Consider the following 16,455-nt stretch of genomic DNA (forward strand, 5'->3'; position numbering starts at 1 on the left):
AGGGTATTGCATAGCAGCTTTGTTAATGAGAATGATGCTCGATATTTCCATGTGCAGCGTGACTCAGCATAAACAATGTGCACGGGTGTCTTTCCTAACATAAATAAAGTCTGTATACACTAATAAGTGCCAATAGTGGCAAAAAAAATAAAATAAAGATTGTCGTTTTGTCAGAAAGGTGAATAGGAGTTCTGACTATCAATGTTTTTAATATAAAAATAATGTTTGTAAAGAAATGGTTGGAAATATTGAAGGGATAGTTTGCAAAAAAAATGTGTCATTTGATTTTCAAAGATGATTTATTTATATTGTTATATTCTCTATTAAAAAAACTTTAAAATAATGTATGACTTGTTGGAATCTGACAAAAAGTGACAGAGCTACACCTGTTTGAAGTTGATTGAGTCAGCAAAGTCAATTTTGAGAAAAATCCAGTTAAAGATTTTTGAAGGTTCAAAAAACAAATCACCACATCCATACCTTAAAATCACTGATAAAACTAATAGATTTGGTAATAGACACAAAATCAAAAGCATTATCTATAGGAAAAATATGTTTAACTTCTTTTCTTTCTTTTACACTGCAAAAAATGATTTTCAAGAAAAAAAATCTTTGTATTTTTGACTTGTTTTCAGTAAAAATATCTAAAAATTCTTAAATTAAGATGCTTTTTCTTGATGAGCAAAACGACCCAAGAAAATAAGTCTAGTTTTTAGACCAAAAATATTAAATTTAAGTAATTTGTGCATAAAACAAGAAAAAAATCTGCCAATGGGGTAAGCAAAAAATCGAGAAAAATTCAAGAATTTATCAAAAAATTCAATAAAATTTTGAAGAATTTTTAGATATTTTTACTGAAAACAAGACAAAAATACTAAGAATTTTTCTTGAAAATCTTTTTTTGCAGTGTATTGTTTGATTGACATTAAGACAGCTTTAATAGCTATTGTTATGCAAGGATCTTGTTACACGTCACACATTAGATTTTTCCTAACAGTTAACCAAACACTCACTTAAGATATAACAGATTATATCTGCATGAATTCTTCTCAAAACATTATTTTTACAACTTTAATTATATATCGGGTACACTCTAAAAAAAAAATTTCCAGAAAAAAAATTCTTAGTATTTTTTTGTCTTGTTTTCAGTAAAAATATATAAAAATTCTTAAATTAAGATGCTTTTTTTGATGAGCAAAACGACGCATTTTTTAGACCAAAAATAACAAATTTAAGTAATTTTGTGCATAAAACAAGCAAAAAAATCTGCCAATGGGGTAAGCAAATGTTCCTACATTTTTTCTTGAATTTAGTGTTTAAGAAAAATTTTCAAGATTTTTTTGCCTACTCCATTGGCAGATTCTTTTGCTTGTTATATGCACATCTTTATTTTCTAATTTCTGCAAGTTTTAAAACCAAAACCAAAATGTCAGACGCACATGTGGATCTTTGTATTATATTAAGCACTTAGGACAGGACACCTCTCAAAAAAATGTACAAATAAAGATCATTTTAGATGTTTAATGACTATTTAGAGCATTGGGATGGCTAGATGAGGGCTTTATGTACATATTTTTATGAAAACCTCAGTTTGGACCATTATCAATATTTGTACTTTCTTTTGACTGTAGCTCAAAATTAGACGGTGCGCATTCCGCCTCATTTTGCCAGCACTGGTCACAAATTTTTAAGAATGTTTGTAATCAAAGAGATCTAGGGCACCATTGACTTCCAGAGTAGAAAAAAATAATATAGTAGAATGAATGGTGCCCCAAATCTGTTCGGTTATTAACATTTTTCAAAATATCTTCATTTGTATTCAGCAGGACAAAGAAATAAATACAGGTTTGGAGGAACAGTGTGAAGGTGAGTAAATGATGACAAAAAATTTTTTTGGGTGAACTACTGATAAGAAAATTACCTTGAAAGCACTGTAAGTCACTAAAAAGGGTCAGACAAATGTATAAATGTAAATGTATGTGAACAAAATTACTTTAAATTAATTCTTTGGAAGGTTTAAGGTTACGTTTAGCTAAATGTGCCATTGCTCATCCAGTGCAATGTACAAGAATATGATTTTGTACATAAATAATAATCATTCTAGCGTGTATATCAGTGTATACAATAGGATGGAAACATAGTTTTAACAACCACATTTGTGACCCTGTCTGTGAATGCAGGCTAAAGAGATTATAAGCATCAAAGTTTGATTTCAATCATTGACTTCACATTGCGTTCAATCTTTGACATGACCTTACTTAGTCAATATTACAGATATCAAAGTTATATTTTCACAGAATGTTCTTAACATGATGTAGGATGATTTTTTGCAGACCGGTTCACATTTATGGAAAGATGAGTGTCAGCTGTCACTTTTGTACATACAGTATTTGTTCTTGCATTGCTGGGTTGTTAGCAAACCTCTTTGTTACAGTGTATTAAACTGAATGTATTATTATTCAGGAAGCTAGTTACAAACATGTTAATAGTTAAACTAACTGTCACAGCAAGATCACCCTAAAACCGATGCTCGCATGACAGTGATTGACCCGAATGAAAAAACGTATGAATTAAGTTCTTACACATTTTGGAACACACACGACTCATGTGACGTTTCAATCTAAACTACTGTAACATTACAAAACCTAATCAAAATCATCAATGTTAAAACAAAGACAAGATACAGCTTCTTATTTTTACTTTATTTGTAAATGCATCTGATGTATATCAAGAAAAATATATAATATTTATATATTTATATATATATATATATTGAATTGTTATTATGTACATTGGTTTACATTTTACAGGGGACATTTATACAATCAAAGACGCAAGATACGTCAGTAGAAGAATATCTGGAACTCTCTGATCCAACAACATTTTGTACAAAGTCTGTACATACAGTATACATACATTCAATGGTGGCCATAAGCACCTGTTTCCCAAAAAAATTCATGCAGACGGTGAGGAATGCAACGTTCGGACTTCATGTTCGCTTATTAATCTGTACGTGAACGACGATCGTGAACCTGAACGAGGTGCACGCTGGCCATTAGCATAAATGACATGCATTGGTTGAGTGTATTATTACTGCGTTGTATGGGTGGGGCAATGAACTTAAGAAAACAATCATCTGTTGTTTGCATGGTTCAAATTAAGAGCGCAACAAAAGCATGTTCAGAGAGATATGATAGCATTTCAAACGCAAGATAAAAGATACGGGACATTTGATGTATAGGTATGAACCTAAGCTAAACAGGCACAAACAGCAGCAAAACAACCATTTTTATTGCATAAATGTATTGTTGGCACTCTCAGAAAATAAGGTACAAAAAGAAAAAAATAAGGTACAAAAAATTCACTGGGGCGGTACCTTTTCAAAAAGTACACTAAAAGTTGGATATTAGTACCTCAAAAGTACACATTGGTACCTTATGGGTACATACTGGTTCCTCAAAGGTACATATCTATACCAAAATGGTAATTTTTTTCTGAGAGTGGGACAATATCCTTCATTTAAAGGGATTAAAACTCATCATGGTCCTCTGATGAATTGCGAGAGGCCTGGGTGCTTCTTATTTCTTCAAACTTTATACACACTTCAAAATAAAGGTGCTCCACGATGCCATAGAAGAACCATTTTTGGCTGAATGGTTCCATAAAGAACCTTTAACATCAGAAGAACCTTTCTGTTTCAAAATGGATTTTTAGATCAAAAACGTATGAAAGAAATAGTTCTTTAAGGGGTCATTCACATGTCGCGCCTAAAAACGCTACATTTAAAGGGACACAAGGCAAGTCTGAGTATTATTTCTCTACTAGCTCCCCCTAGTGTCTGGGAGTAAATGCTTTCTATATCTGAGACTTTACGAGACTGAAGGACACCGGGTGGATACAGCGAACTTGCAAGTGGGGTATTCTTCCTACAGACGGTAGGGGCGGGCGAGAGAGTCTTCATTCGTCATGTAATGAGTCATTTAACCATATACAGACTTACGAAGATGATTTATTAACATAAAAATGCTGCCTTGTGTCTCTTTAAGATACATTTAAACAAAAAAGATTAATAAAGTAAAATATAAAACTTTTGTTTAAATGTAGCTTAAATAAATTGATTGCAACCACTTACCTTAAAAAAAAAATGATTAAATTCAATCAATAATATTTTTCAGTATTGGGGCATTCTGAAAAGTTGTAATGTTTTTAACTCGATGCTGTGCGGACGGGTGTGAAAAAAACAAGCGCATCACACCCCGTCGCTTCCATTGGCGCGCATACCGCACACCTACATTTGAAATAACAAACTTGAGCGCGCAAAAGACGCCAAAATGGTTCTTCTATGGCATCACTGTGAAGACGCACCTTTATTTTTAAGAATAGAATGGAATATCTGATCCAACATCAGGTTTCCTGACCACAACAATTGTAAAGGTTTTGAGCTGGACAGCAAATTGATACTACACTGCAAAAAATGACTTTCTTACTTAGTATTTTTGTCTTGTTTTCAGTAAAAATATCCAAAAATTCCCAAATCAAGACCTATTTTCTTAATGAGCAAAATGACCTAAGAAAATAAAGTTTATATTTTATGTCTAAAAACTAGACTTAAGTAAATTAGTGCTTAAAACAAGCAAAAAATCCGCCAATGGAACAAGAAATTTTTTCCCGAAACAAGTTTACTTTTTTCATAAAACTTAATTCAAGAAAAAAATTCCCATTCCATTGGCAAATTCCTTGCCCGTTTTAAGCACAAAAATTTGCTTCAATTATATATTTATTGTCTAAAAACTAGACCCACCTTCTTGGGTCACTCTGCTCATCAAGAAAATACATCCTAACTTATGAATTCTTAGACACCCCCACTAAAAACAAGACAAAAATACTAAGTAAGAAAGTTTTATTTTTTGCAGTGCTTCTAAAAATAAAGGTTCACACTGCAAAAAATGGTTTTCAAGAAAGAAAATTGTTAGTATTTTTTTCCTGTTTTCCGTAGAAGTATCCAAAAATTCTCAAATCAAGATGCCTTATGAGCAAAATGACCCAAGAAAACAAGCCTAGTTTTTAGACCAAAAATATAAAATTTAAGTGATTTTGTGCATAAAACAAGCAAAAAAATCTGCCAATGGGGTAAACTATTTTTTCTTGAATTTAGTATTTAAGAAAAATGTTCAAGATTTTTTTGCTTACCCCATTGGCAGATTTTTTTTGCTTGTTTTATGCTAATGCTAATTTTTCTTGAATTTAGTATTTAAGAAAAATGTTCAAGATTTTTTTGCTTACCCCATTGGCAGATTTTTTTTGCTTGTTTTATGCTAATGCTAATTTTTCTTGAATTTTTCTTGAATTTAGTATTTAAGAACAATTTTAAAGATTATTTTTGCTTTCTTTTATGCTAATGCTAATTTTTCTTGAATTTTTCTTGAATTTAGTATTTAAGAAACATTTTCACGATTTTTCTGCTTACCCCATTGGCAGATTTTTTTGATTGTTTTATGCACAAAATTTGATATTTTTGGTCTAAAAACTAGACTTATTTTCTTGGGTCGTTTTGCTCATCAAGAAAAAGCATCCCAACTTTATAATTTTTAGATATTTTTACTGAAAACAAGACAAAAAAACTAAGATTTTTTTCTTGAAAATCATTTTTTGCAATGCATAAAAGGTTATTCATCTGGCTGTATGGTCCATAAAGAACCTTCAACATACACAACATCTTGATTAGATCTTCGAACAGATTTCCTGTTGTATATGAACCATGTTTATAAATGTGGATGCATCTATACTCTGTTGTGCCTGTTAGCTGTGTGTTGTACACGACGTCTGCACAGTACAAAGAGCAAATGTAAGTCAATGAATCACCTGAGGCACTCACATTGTAGATGTTTCCATGTCAGCTATTGTTTTGGCATAACAGACTGCATAGAACAGATTGCATATTCAATTCCACACTTCCAAAATAAGACGTCGTATCATTTTGTTCAATATTAGTGCTTTGTATCAGCACCCCACCAAGTTATATGCATTCCTGTAGTGAACATATGGTCAGCATGCCCTATCAGCTCTCAAGCTGTGTCCATGACTACAATTCCCATGAAGAACGTTTCCTTTGAACTCCAGATGGATCCCAGACTACATTTCCCAAGCATGAGGATTTGACCTGCATGAGGGAGCTGGAGGCCAGTTACTGTAGCACCTTGCAATTCCAGTTTTCGTCATTCAAGCTTGTGTCACGGTTCGGACGGTTTGTGAAGTAGTCCAGGTTAAAAAGGCAGGAAGGTGGGTGAGAAGAGTTCAGTCCTACACAAACAGAAGATGCATTGACCAGATCATTTGATTCCTCAGGTCACAAGTCAAACATGAAATTTGCATTGCTTTGCTGTTAAAATATCTTCTAACCGCAAATGTCTTGGCCCCAGCTGCAAACATTTCGATTACACGAAGGCCCAGAAGGTATCTTAGATGAAGTCTTTGATGAAAAATGAAAAACGAGGAAAGGTTTTGCATCTAACAAAAAAAATTGAAAAGGAAATCGATTTCAATACTGATCAGAAGGCCGGTTCACATATAAACAATTGTGCGAGATTTGACTTTCGCTGGTTCGCTCTATGGTCTCACCGAGAGGCATTTCACAGTTTACAAGTACACAGACGAAGCCTCTATGTTTGCCAATAGCTTATAACGGCACAATCCTACCAATGATCAGTAGTTCGAACGAACCCGAGTTTTTTGGTTTACGGGAGATTAACGTTGGCACGAAAAAGCGACCGTATCGCGATACTAAACAAGGAATGTTGATGATCAGCAAATACATCAACAATTCATACCTTAAAAGTACAAAAAATACGCTAAATTTGTTCTCGAAACATAGAAAACAATCGTGGACGCTACAAAAATACACTCTACGGTAGGACGCATCTGTGAGGCCGACGAGTCAAGTAACAGTTCTCTTCTTCAGTTCATCCGAACCTCACTTAATAAATTATCACAGTACCACATATGAATCTTTATCCCTCGTTTTTGTTCTAGCTCTCTATCTCGCTCTCCATGACGGGGACTGGGGGTTTGTGTAAGGTCAGTGTGTGGTTCGTGCTGTCCTGTTGCTTCGTGGAAAGCGATGGACTTTGATGTGTTTGGACAGGTGATCGCTGCGAGCAAATTTCTTCTCACACACGGGGCACTGGTAGGGCTTCACTCCAGAGTGAGAGCGGCGGTGTCGTGACAGCTCATCAGACCGGGAGAATCTGCAACGAGAATCCAGATATCAATGACTGTACGCTGATCCCGTTCAATATTTGCCTTGCTTCCTGGTGGCATGGAAATGTTTTCTTTGGAACGACATTCATTGTGCAAATCTTTACAAATTAAACTGCCTTTTTGATTTTTTGCCATAGTTAAATATGGAATAGGGCATGTGTCTTAAAGTCAATGTGAAACTTAAAGTTACCCTGCTTACCTTTTTAATACAAGTACTTGATGTTACTGTACACAATTATTATCACAACATTCCAGGTAAAAGAAAATAAATGCCTACTTTTTAATGCAATTTATGAATAAAGTCAACACATTTCTGTCTCATTGAATATATCCTATATCAGTGGTTTTCAAACTGGGGGCCGCGAAATGGTGCCAGGGGGGCCCCAGTTTTATGACATTTTATGAAATACATTAATTTATCATGAATTCTGTGTAATTAAACCTAAAAAAATAAGGCTACTAACCAAAATAGCTACTTTTTTGTATAATTGAATGTTTTTTATTAAAATGTTGAGTTTTAGAACAGTTTTTTGTCACAAATTTTCTTTGGGGGGCCACGAAGGAATGCACCGTACACAAGGGGGGCCGCACGCTGAAAAAGTTTGGGAACCACTGTCCTATATCACTGGATTACATTAAAATTAAAACACTCCTAAAAATAAAGGTTCTAAAAGGGTTCAGTGATGATGTCATAGGAGAACCATTTTAGTTCTCCCCAAAACTTTAAAGATCTTTAAAGAAGCATTTCTTTCTTAATTTTTATAGTTTTTCACTACTTTTTCCAGTCTCGCGGCGTGAATAAGTCATTTAACGCGGCACGGTAGAAAGGATTCCGTCTCATTCGCGCATCTAGTTCGTGCGAATGGCGCAAATTGAGCGTTGCCACGGGAAATGCGCAAGTTGGTAAATTTTAACTTTTGCGGAAAAATGTGCTGCGTTAACCAATCAGAAGCTTGCTCTAGTAGTGACGTGAGTGGAGTTGCAGAAGCCCCTCCCATGACGCGAATTTCCACGTGAATGTCTCGATGACTAGAATTTCATGCAGGGCTTTCGCTTACGCGAGAATGAAGCGAGTAAACTCAAAATTTTCAAGCGGCAAACTAGACGAGGTAGCCGCAAATTTCACGCCTCAAACGTGGCTGGTGTGAATCCACAGTAAGGGTCTTATATAGTGAAACAATCGTCATTTTCGCCAAAAAAATAAACAATATGTACTTTTAAACCACAAGTTCTCGTCTTGCACTAGCCGCGTGATGCGCCATCATGACCTTCCGTATTACGTATCCACATCGAAAGGTCACGCATGACGTATGTGAAACTACCACTACAGTGTTTACAAGTGTAAGAAAGAGGACCGTTCTGACGTTGTTGTATGTGGAATGATGCTAATTAATGTCTTTGCGTCAGTTTATTGTTTAAAATGGACTGCAAGTGTGCATTTCACATATGTAAAGCGTGACTTTTAGACGTGATTACGTAATACGCAAGGTTGTGGTATAAAAGTACTTTTTTTGGGCAAAAATGCTGATCATTTCGCTAAATAAGACCCTTATGCCTCGGCTAGGATCGTTTAGGGCCATTTGAAGCAACAATAAAACTGCAATTTTAAAGGGGACTTTTCACAAGACTTTTTAAGATGTTTAATAAATCTTCAGTGTCCCCAGAGTACGCATGTGAAGTTTTAGCTCAAAATATCATATAGATAATTTATATAGCATTGTTAAAATTGCCACTTTGTAGGTGTGAGCAAAAGGTGTGCCGTTTTTAGGTGCGTCCTTTAAAATGCAAATGAGCTGATTTCTGCAATAAATAGCAGTGCCATGGTTGGATAGTGCAGATTAAGGGGCAGTATTGTCCCCTTCTGACATCACAAGGGGTGCCAAATTTCAATGACACATTTTTTCACATTTACCAAAACTAAGTTACTGGGTTGATCTTTTTCACATTTTCTAGGTTGACAGAAGCACTGGGGATCCAATTATATGTCCCATTTAAACTGCATTGAAACTGTAAACTGTTGCGGCCCACTGAAGTCCACTACTGTATATGGAGAAAAATCCTAAAATGTTTTCCTCAAAAAAACGTAATCTCTTTTCAGCTGAACAAAGAAAGACATAAACATCTTGGATGACAAGCGGGGAGTAAATTATCAGGATTTATTTAATGAAAGTCAAGTAATCCTTTGAAGGTTCTTCACCTTGAAAAAAAACCCTTTAGGAACCTTTATTTTTAACTAAGCGCCGATTCACACCGGCTGGGTGGCGTTTTTCACGCCACACGCAAGCGTCTTGGAAGCGTTTCCAGGCAAAATATATGTCACCTATAGCAACAGCAGCGCGTCAGTGCCGCGTCAGGCACGCTTCTGGTATGTACAGACACAGAAAACGCGACGCAGCCGCCATGCAACTGACACGCAACAGATACACCACGCAGCCGGTGTGAATCGGCTGTAAGTGTAAACACATAAATTCATCTTATGAGACAAGAAATGTGAATATTCATAAACCTACAGCACTTGTGTGATTTTGTAAGAATGGCGATAGCTCGTAAATCCCATTTGTGTAACTGGACGAAAGGTTGAAAAACTTGCTCAAGTTACTGAGTAACAGTAAGAGAAATCTCTTTCACGGCCTTTGAGTCGAATAGACGGTCACAAGGAGCATGCAATGTCAATTAAACCCGTCAAACAATCGCTCGCCCTGTGTCTTCACTATACTGTACCATACAGCAAACCGAGCTTGGAGCTCATCTAATAAGCAACTATATTTAACCCGAGTGCTCAAGTTCCTCACAAAGATTTACACCACACTGACAATTGCTAATGTTTTCTGAAACCGACTATAAAGTTAAACCAAAAACCAGAAAGGGAAGAAATGCAAGACTGTGTTTTGTTAAAAAAATATGGAAGTGTTTTTCTCAATCGACTTGGAAAAGTTGTGCCATGAGACCTCGCACGAACCAAAGTAATGGAGACTCCTGGGAAATCATCAGTAGTAAAAATTCATTTTTTTACCTTTTTACCAAGACACGCACAATATGAGAAAATAACAAACATCTAATAAAATGAGAAAACTATAACCCATGCTCAACCCGTAGGCCTCAGTATCAGTTTCTAATGTACCAGAGACATCTGCAAAGCGTTTCAAGGCTGTAAAAACCGGTCTCTCTCCTGCTCGGCTTTCCTTAAACCCTCCAACAAGCTAAGACAGGAAACATACAATCGCTGCCATGCTAACAGTAACGTGTAAACTTCAGGCTGAATCCAAAAATAAACTCCGCACAGCGACATGACCGACAAGTCTCAAACTCAATAGTGAGGACGCAAAAGAACCCTACATGCACACTTTTTGTGTCACAAGTAAGTACATGCTTAGCAAGTATATGACGTCCTGAAATACCACTTGAGTTAATATGTTGGTATGTGAGTAAACGTGGCTTTGAAGTACTTTGGGATTAGATGGTAGTGGGGTAATTGTTGCCCTGTGGGGTAGGTTGGGACGTGGCGCCCGTCCCAGTTGGACGTCAGAGCTCACAAACTGAGCTGTTCTGGCATGTTCCTTAACACCTTCACACATAGACATCTTTGCAAAATACCTTAATATAATTTATAGTAAAACTACATTAAAATACTGTTAACTCTTTCATTTCATTTTGGAAATCCGTGCTTTCTGTTTCGAAACCCGATTGAAAGATGAGTCACAGGAAAGTGGTTCGCTCCGCTACATGCACGTGTTGATACCGTAAACTTTATCAGATGATTCAGATCAAATACAGCATGTCATGGTTTTCCTGCAGGTGTTAACCTTTCACGATACAGTAGCTCCTAAAACGTCCTGGTGTGTTTCCAAACTTTCTAAAAGAATGCAAGTGCAAAATATTTTATGGTTGTCCAGGAATCTTGGCGCTACGCCTACAGTTTGTTTTTCCATTCAAGCATGCTTGTAACTGAGCATGAGCGCGGGTTCGCGTGTGTCACTCGGACAATTTTATTTGCGGAGCACCGTAGGAATGCCAAAAATGCTGGCGAGGCATCGCCGCGGCCTGACTTGAGGCAGCCAATGGGGCATTCTTCTCTTTCCTACATCCATTTCCTTTCCTAAAGACCTCAGTCAAATTCACAGATCAGCCTGAAGACACAACTGCTATAAGAATAAGCAAGGTCACTGATAAACAGACCTACAAATCAAGTCTTATCACGGTCGACTATACAGCTTTTTCACAGTGCTGACTTGCACTGAGTAATCTTAGAGGCTCTTACATAAACAAACTAGACAAACAGGGTGGATCATTGACAATCTGAGATATAGCTAAATCTAGGATTATATCTTACTATATCAAGGAATGTAGCTATGTTACATAGACCCATAATATTAAACCCAACCCCATTTCTATTGTATTTCTCTACTGTAGGTAAACACTTTGTCTGAAGTTCTTACAATCAATTTTTATTGACAGCCAATGTGAGGTTTATCTGTCCTGACCTCGCCATGAGCTCTGATGCACTTTACACTGTTTTCAGGTCCCGTACAGGGAGACCAAAGCTGAACATAGACAAAAGGTAAACAAATGAAGCGGTGAACAGGCCAAAGTCCCCCTCTTCAAAGACTTTATCTAATCTCCTAACAGCAGATCAACACTACAATGTGAATTAAATTTACTGCTTTATTACAAAGTTGTTAAATCTAGTTTTTGTTTTGGTGAACAAACTACTCTTTAAAAGAAATCCAGGATATATGAACATGATCTGATCCTATTCAATACTTCTACAAACTGCAAAAATGTCAAACTTTTAGTATTTGGCCAGTGCCCATATAAGAGCTCTGTTTGAAGTTCATTCATGGATGGTAAACAGAGATAGTGATGTACTTGTTTTCGCAATAACTACAACTTGGAGTGAAAACTTGTCATGGATACAAAGAGACCTTGACAGATAATCTGCACTAGACAGTTTTGTATTCGAGATCACAAAATGACACTATTTAAGTTGGTATTATTTATAAAAGCCATCACTCGCTGTCCCTGGGGCAGAATCCTTTAAAAAGGTCCTAATATGTACAATTTAGGGGAAAGATATGTGTATCTTTGGGATACTAATACTTTTTTGAAAGTGTACCACCCCAGTGACAGCTAGGCACCATTTTTTCTGACAGTGTACTATTATTTTTGATGACAGTTGACATGTACAATAAATGGCAAAAACTTGACACGTGTCCTCACTAGACGCAACGCGATATGATTCCAGTGTCCATATTGAATGCGTAAAAGTGGCGCAATTAATCACGAAACACAGCTTTAATCGCGTGTTGCGGCGTCACATCGTGTCTTGTTAGGACGCATGTGATACTATGAGGTATGAACCGACCTAATCGGTATCTGCACTATAAGTGTAGACTTGTTTTGAGACTCACTTTTATCAAGGGCTCAATGCATGGACAAATTACTTAAAATATTAAATAAACAAATGAATAAGGTGTGAGGTATACGTGTAATATACAAATAACAGATATTACAGTCTTCCAAAGCTTTCTGAGAAGTTTTGCACATGCAGATTCTGTGCAAATATGGTGCACTCACCTCCAACCACAACCGGGCCAAGTGCACGCAAACGGTTTCTCGCCTGTGTGTCTTCTCAAGTGGGCCTTTAGGTGGCTGCTCTTGGTGTACATCTTGGCACAGCCAGGGAAAGTGCACTTGTGCATTTTAATAAGATCAGCTACCGAGCTTTTCTGGAATTTGTGACCACCGACAACGAGCCCCCCGCCTTGGCCGTCTCCCATTCCATTCTCCCCTAGACCAGCAGGCTTGGCAGCAATGGGCACAGGGGCGATACGGACAAATTTTGAGGAGGGGCTGTTAAGGCTGGCTGTTGGGATCATTTGTGGAACCAAGGCGAAGGTTTGACCCTGGATGTTCACTAGGAGCTGGGTTACTTTGATGTCCGAGGCAGGCTGCGGTGCAGTTTTAGGGTTCGGTTCCTGCTTAACCTGAATGGGCTGGAGCTGTAGGATCACGGGCATGCCGGGATTCTCCATCACCACGACCTTCCCCGCCGAATCCTCCTTTCTTTGAGGATTCGTGGAGGCTCCTACTGAGGATTGTGCACTTTTGGGCTCGGAGTTGGCTGTGATTATGTCACTTGAGACAGGCACCGTTTGGTCTGAGCTTTGGGGCCAAGGTTCAGATGCAATTCCTTGGATGTTAGCACTGGTCATGAGACCCTCACCGGCTTCTTCCTTCAAAGCCATCACTTCCATATTCTCTTCCAAGAACTCCTCGATTTCCTCAAGGGTGGGCTGAAAGAGAAGCCCCGCATGGTCGTCCAGATCTCCGGGGAAAACGGGAAACTCGAAGCACTCCTCTTTGGTGGTGCGGTCCCGTCGCGACTCCCAAGACAGACCCATGGGAAGGACGGGAGGGACCATAGGAGACAGTGTGGTCAAGGAGTTTTGGCTCAAAGTAGACTGAGAGTGGAGGAAGTCGAGAAGGCCATCTTGACTTTCTCCACTCGAGTTGCTCCCGCAACTGGAGCCGAGAAGCTGAGACTCGGGGCTGGAGCAGGAACGCGGACTGGACGAGTCACTTAGGTTGTCCTCTGAGAACGGAGATGGAAGCATATGATACACGCCTTTGTCTGTCACCATATCCGAAGGGTTGCGGGTTGGCAGCGAAGTGTAAGAGAAAAAAGTATCTTCATCAAGCAGCAAGTGATCCACCATTCCTGGCAAATGATTCGGGTCTTCAAAAAAGTGACACAGAAACAAATTTAAGATTAGCAACAGATCGCACATTCAAAGTGCATTACAGTAATACAGTCTGTTTAACTGGAGTAATCTTGAGATCAGCTTTTAGTGTTTAATGATACTACTAAGTACAACCCTGATTTCAATGGCTCTCTTTTACTGTGCAAGAGTTCGGGGCTGAATGCAAACATTTTAGAAAGCGACCCCGCAGCAGATAACCATTAAGCTACCAACAAACCTTCCCTTGTGCATGCGTGAGACGCTGGGAACAATTTACTGTAATGGCTGTAGACGTCAAAAATACACTAAGGATGTGAGCGTGTCTTGCTGAAAGCTAAGCGTAGCAAGAAGACAAGATAGCACTGTGAGACCAAAACCATGTGTGATTGGAAACAGATGAAAATTGGAAACTCGAGCCAAAAAAGCTCATGAAATGACTTTGTCATGTGAAATGACTCATTGCTAAAACTACGATCGGTTATTTTGGGTTATTTGGTGCGAGGTAAAATTATTGCATAAATATAAATGACTTTCTCTCAGAAGTTTTCTTGCATTAGTCTGAAAGTCCAACTGCAAGGCTATCACCATACACGAAAGCAAAGTTGTTCATTTTTATGAACTGTAACCAACACACTTTAACAATAAAGATATATATTTTCATGAAAAAACAGCACTTCTTAGTAATAAAGAGAAATGATAAGTGCATGTGGGAAATAAATTAAATACACTTTTGTAATTCATAATGTTGACATTGAATGGTTAAAAAGACAATAACCATTTGCTTGGAGTTTAACTGTTACTACAAATATTAACAGATGTCATTTACATCTTTTACTGACTTTTATGTGTAATTCTATTGAAATATTTGAATTTAGTTAAATATTGGAAGACACACATTTTTTCTAATCCACCGTCAAAAACTTGTGATTGTATTTAATGTATCTACATGTAAATGTATCTTTTAGACACATACATTATTAAAGTGTGCATTTGTCAGATAAAAAAAGTTTATGAATCAGTAGGCTATTGAAAATGTTGATCTTTGATCTGTGAGGTGACTGTGGCGCCCCCTGTCTGCAGATGATTGACCGACAATAACCCTGACTTCAGTGTCAACACCAGCATGTGTCCACTGGAAACTCAGGAGACCACGAGACTCTTTAAATATCACTTTCATCTCCCGTGGTTTCTTTTTTTTTCAGTTAAAAAAAATAAAAAGGCTATTTCAATTTGCGTTCACGCTGCAATATAAATATAAATAAACAACTGCAGCATATTTGTACATTTAGAATTTTTTATTGTTTTTAATCTACATTATTATTTTTTTAATAACATGTAATGTGTAAAAAAAAACATTAAAAATGTAAAAAAATTAAAACCTTCAGAACACGTGACCGGTGTAATATGTGCATTTTATATTTTCACTAATTTTTGCAAAATAATTATAGTTATAAAATAGTTATGATTGCATACTTTTGAAAAGTCCTATTTATCTATTTAAATCAAACTTTACAAAAAAATATTTATTTTACAGTAACTGCCCCACGAGTCATCGCGAATGCTGCACGCGAATCTCCAAGCAGAAGTACGCGAAGCTTCAACTAAATCGTTGAAAAAGCATGCAAACTTACCCCTGTAATTCACTCGTGTTAATCCCTGATCTTTAAAGCTCTAATACGATCCGTTTGCCTTCTCTGGTCGTTATATTTGCCCTTGAGACAGCGTAGCTCTCATGGCAGCTCATACTCTCTCTCTGTAGTGTTACGCTGCTGTCACACGATCTCAGTCTATAAGTGTAGATGTGCTGAAGGCAGCTGAAGGCTCGTCTGCTCGACACGCTCTGATTGGTGGACCTGCAAACGGAGGCGGGGCTCTTCTCTTCTGACGTCATTGAACCTGCAGCCAGAACAGCTACAGAATCTCTTCTGTCAACAGACTCATTGGATGAGCTTTAAATTTCCTTCTGAAAAAAAAAACTATCAGCTGTTTACCATTTAAACCATTACAAAATGACTTTAGGTAGTGTTCCAGTAGGATTTAAAGGTGTTCAGGTTTTCATCAGGCAGATAGCATCTCACTTAAAAAACCCAACACATTACCAGTACTACAGACCCACAGAGACCATTATACAGTTTCTAACCCAGGGGTCTCCAACCATTTTGTAAGCAAGGGCTACCACAATTGATAAAACAATGTGGAGGGCTTTTTGTAAATAGTCTACTCAAAACTTTTTTGTTTTACTTTAATTTTACTTGTTGATACGTTTTATCATTGTTTAAAATGTTAAAGGTCTCCTAACATAGTTTTTTTAGCAATATAAAAATGGTCTCTGGTATCCCCAGAATGTGTCTGTAAAGTTTTAGCTCAAAATACACCACAGATCTTTCATTATACAATGTTGAACATGGCCATTTGTGGCTGCAATGAAAACGCACTGTTTTGTGTGTTTCTTTAAATG

At 37.2% G+C, this 16,455-nt stretch overlaps 1 protein-coding gene across 2 annotated transcripts; it reads right to left on the reverse strand.

The window, feature by feature from the left end:
• Nucleotides 1-5,318: 5,318 nt before the first annotated feature.
• klf15 (Kruppel like factor 15) lies at nt 5,319-15,788 on the reverse strand. Of its 2 annotated transcripts, none has more exons than XM_073875469.1 (3): nt 15,629-15,788; nt 12,832-13,993; nt 5,319-6,300 (listed from the first exon to the last, which is right to left on the reverse strand). In XM_073875469.1, the coding sequence occupies exons 2-3, from the start codon at nt 13,971-13,973 to the stop codon at nt 6,264-6,266; spliced, it is 1,179 nt and encodes a 392-aa protein (XP_073731570.1). In that variant the 5' UTR covers nt 13,974-13,993; nt 15,629-15,788; the 3' UTR covers nt 5,319-6,263. The 2 variants fall into 2 exon arrangements, with proteins under 2 accessions (XP_073731570.1, XP_055044473.2); XM_055188498.2 differs by having other exon boundaries at nt 5,319-7,244.
• Between the last annotated feature and the right edge of the window lie 667 nt (nt 15,789-16,455).

The sequence above is a fragment of the Misgurnus anguillicaudatus genome, chromosome 13 (genome assembly GCF_027580225.2).
Source record: "Misgurnus anguillicaudatus chromosome 13, ASM2758022v2, whole genome shotgun sequence".
Taxonomy (NCBI): Eukaryota; Metazoa; Chordata; class Actinopteri; order Cypriniformes; family Cobitidae; genus Misgurnus; species Misgurnus anguillicaudatus.

Coding starts and splice junctions, on each gene's coding strand:
- klf15 (XM_055188498.2), bottom strand. CDS start 13,973: ATGGTGGATCACTTGCTGCTTGATGAAGATACTTTTTTCTCTTACACT. Junction 7,245..12,831: donor TGGCCCGGTTGTGGTTGGAG/GTGAGTGCACCA, acceptor TTCTCGTTGCAG/ATTCTCCCGGTCTGATGAGC.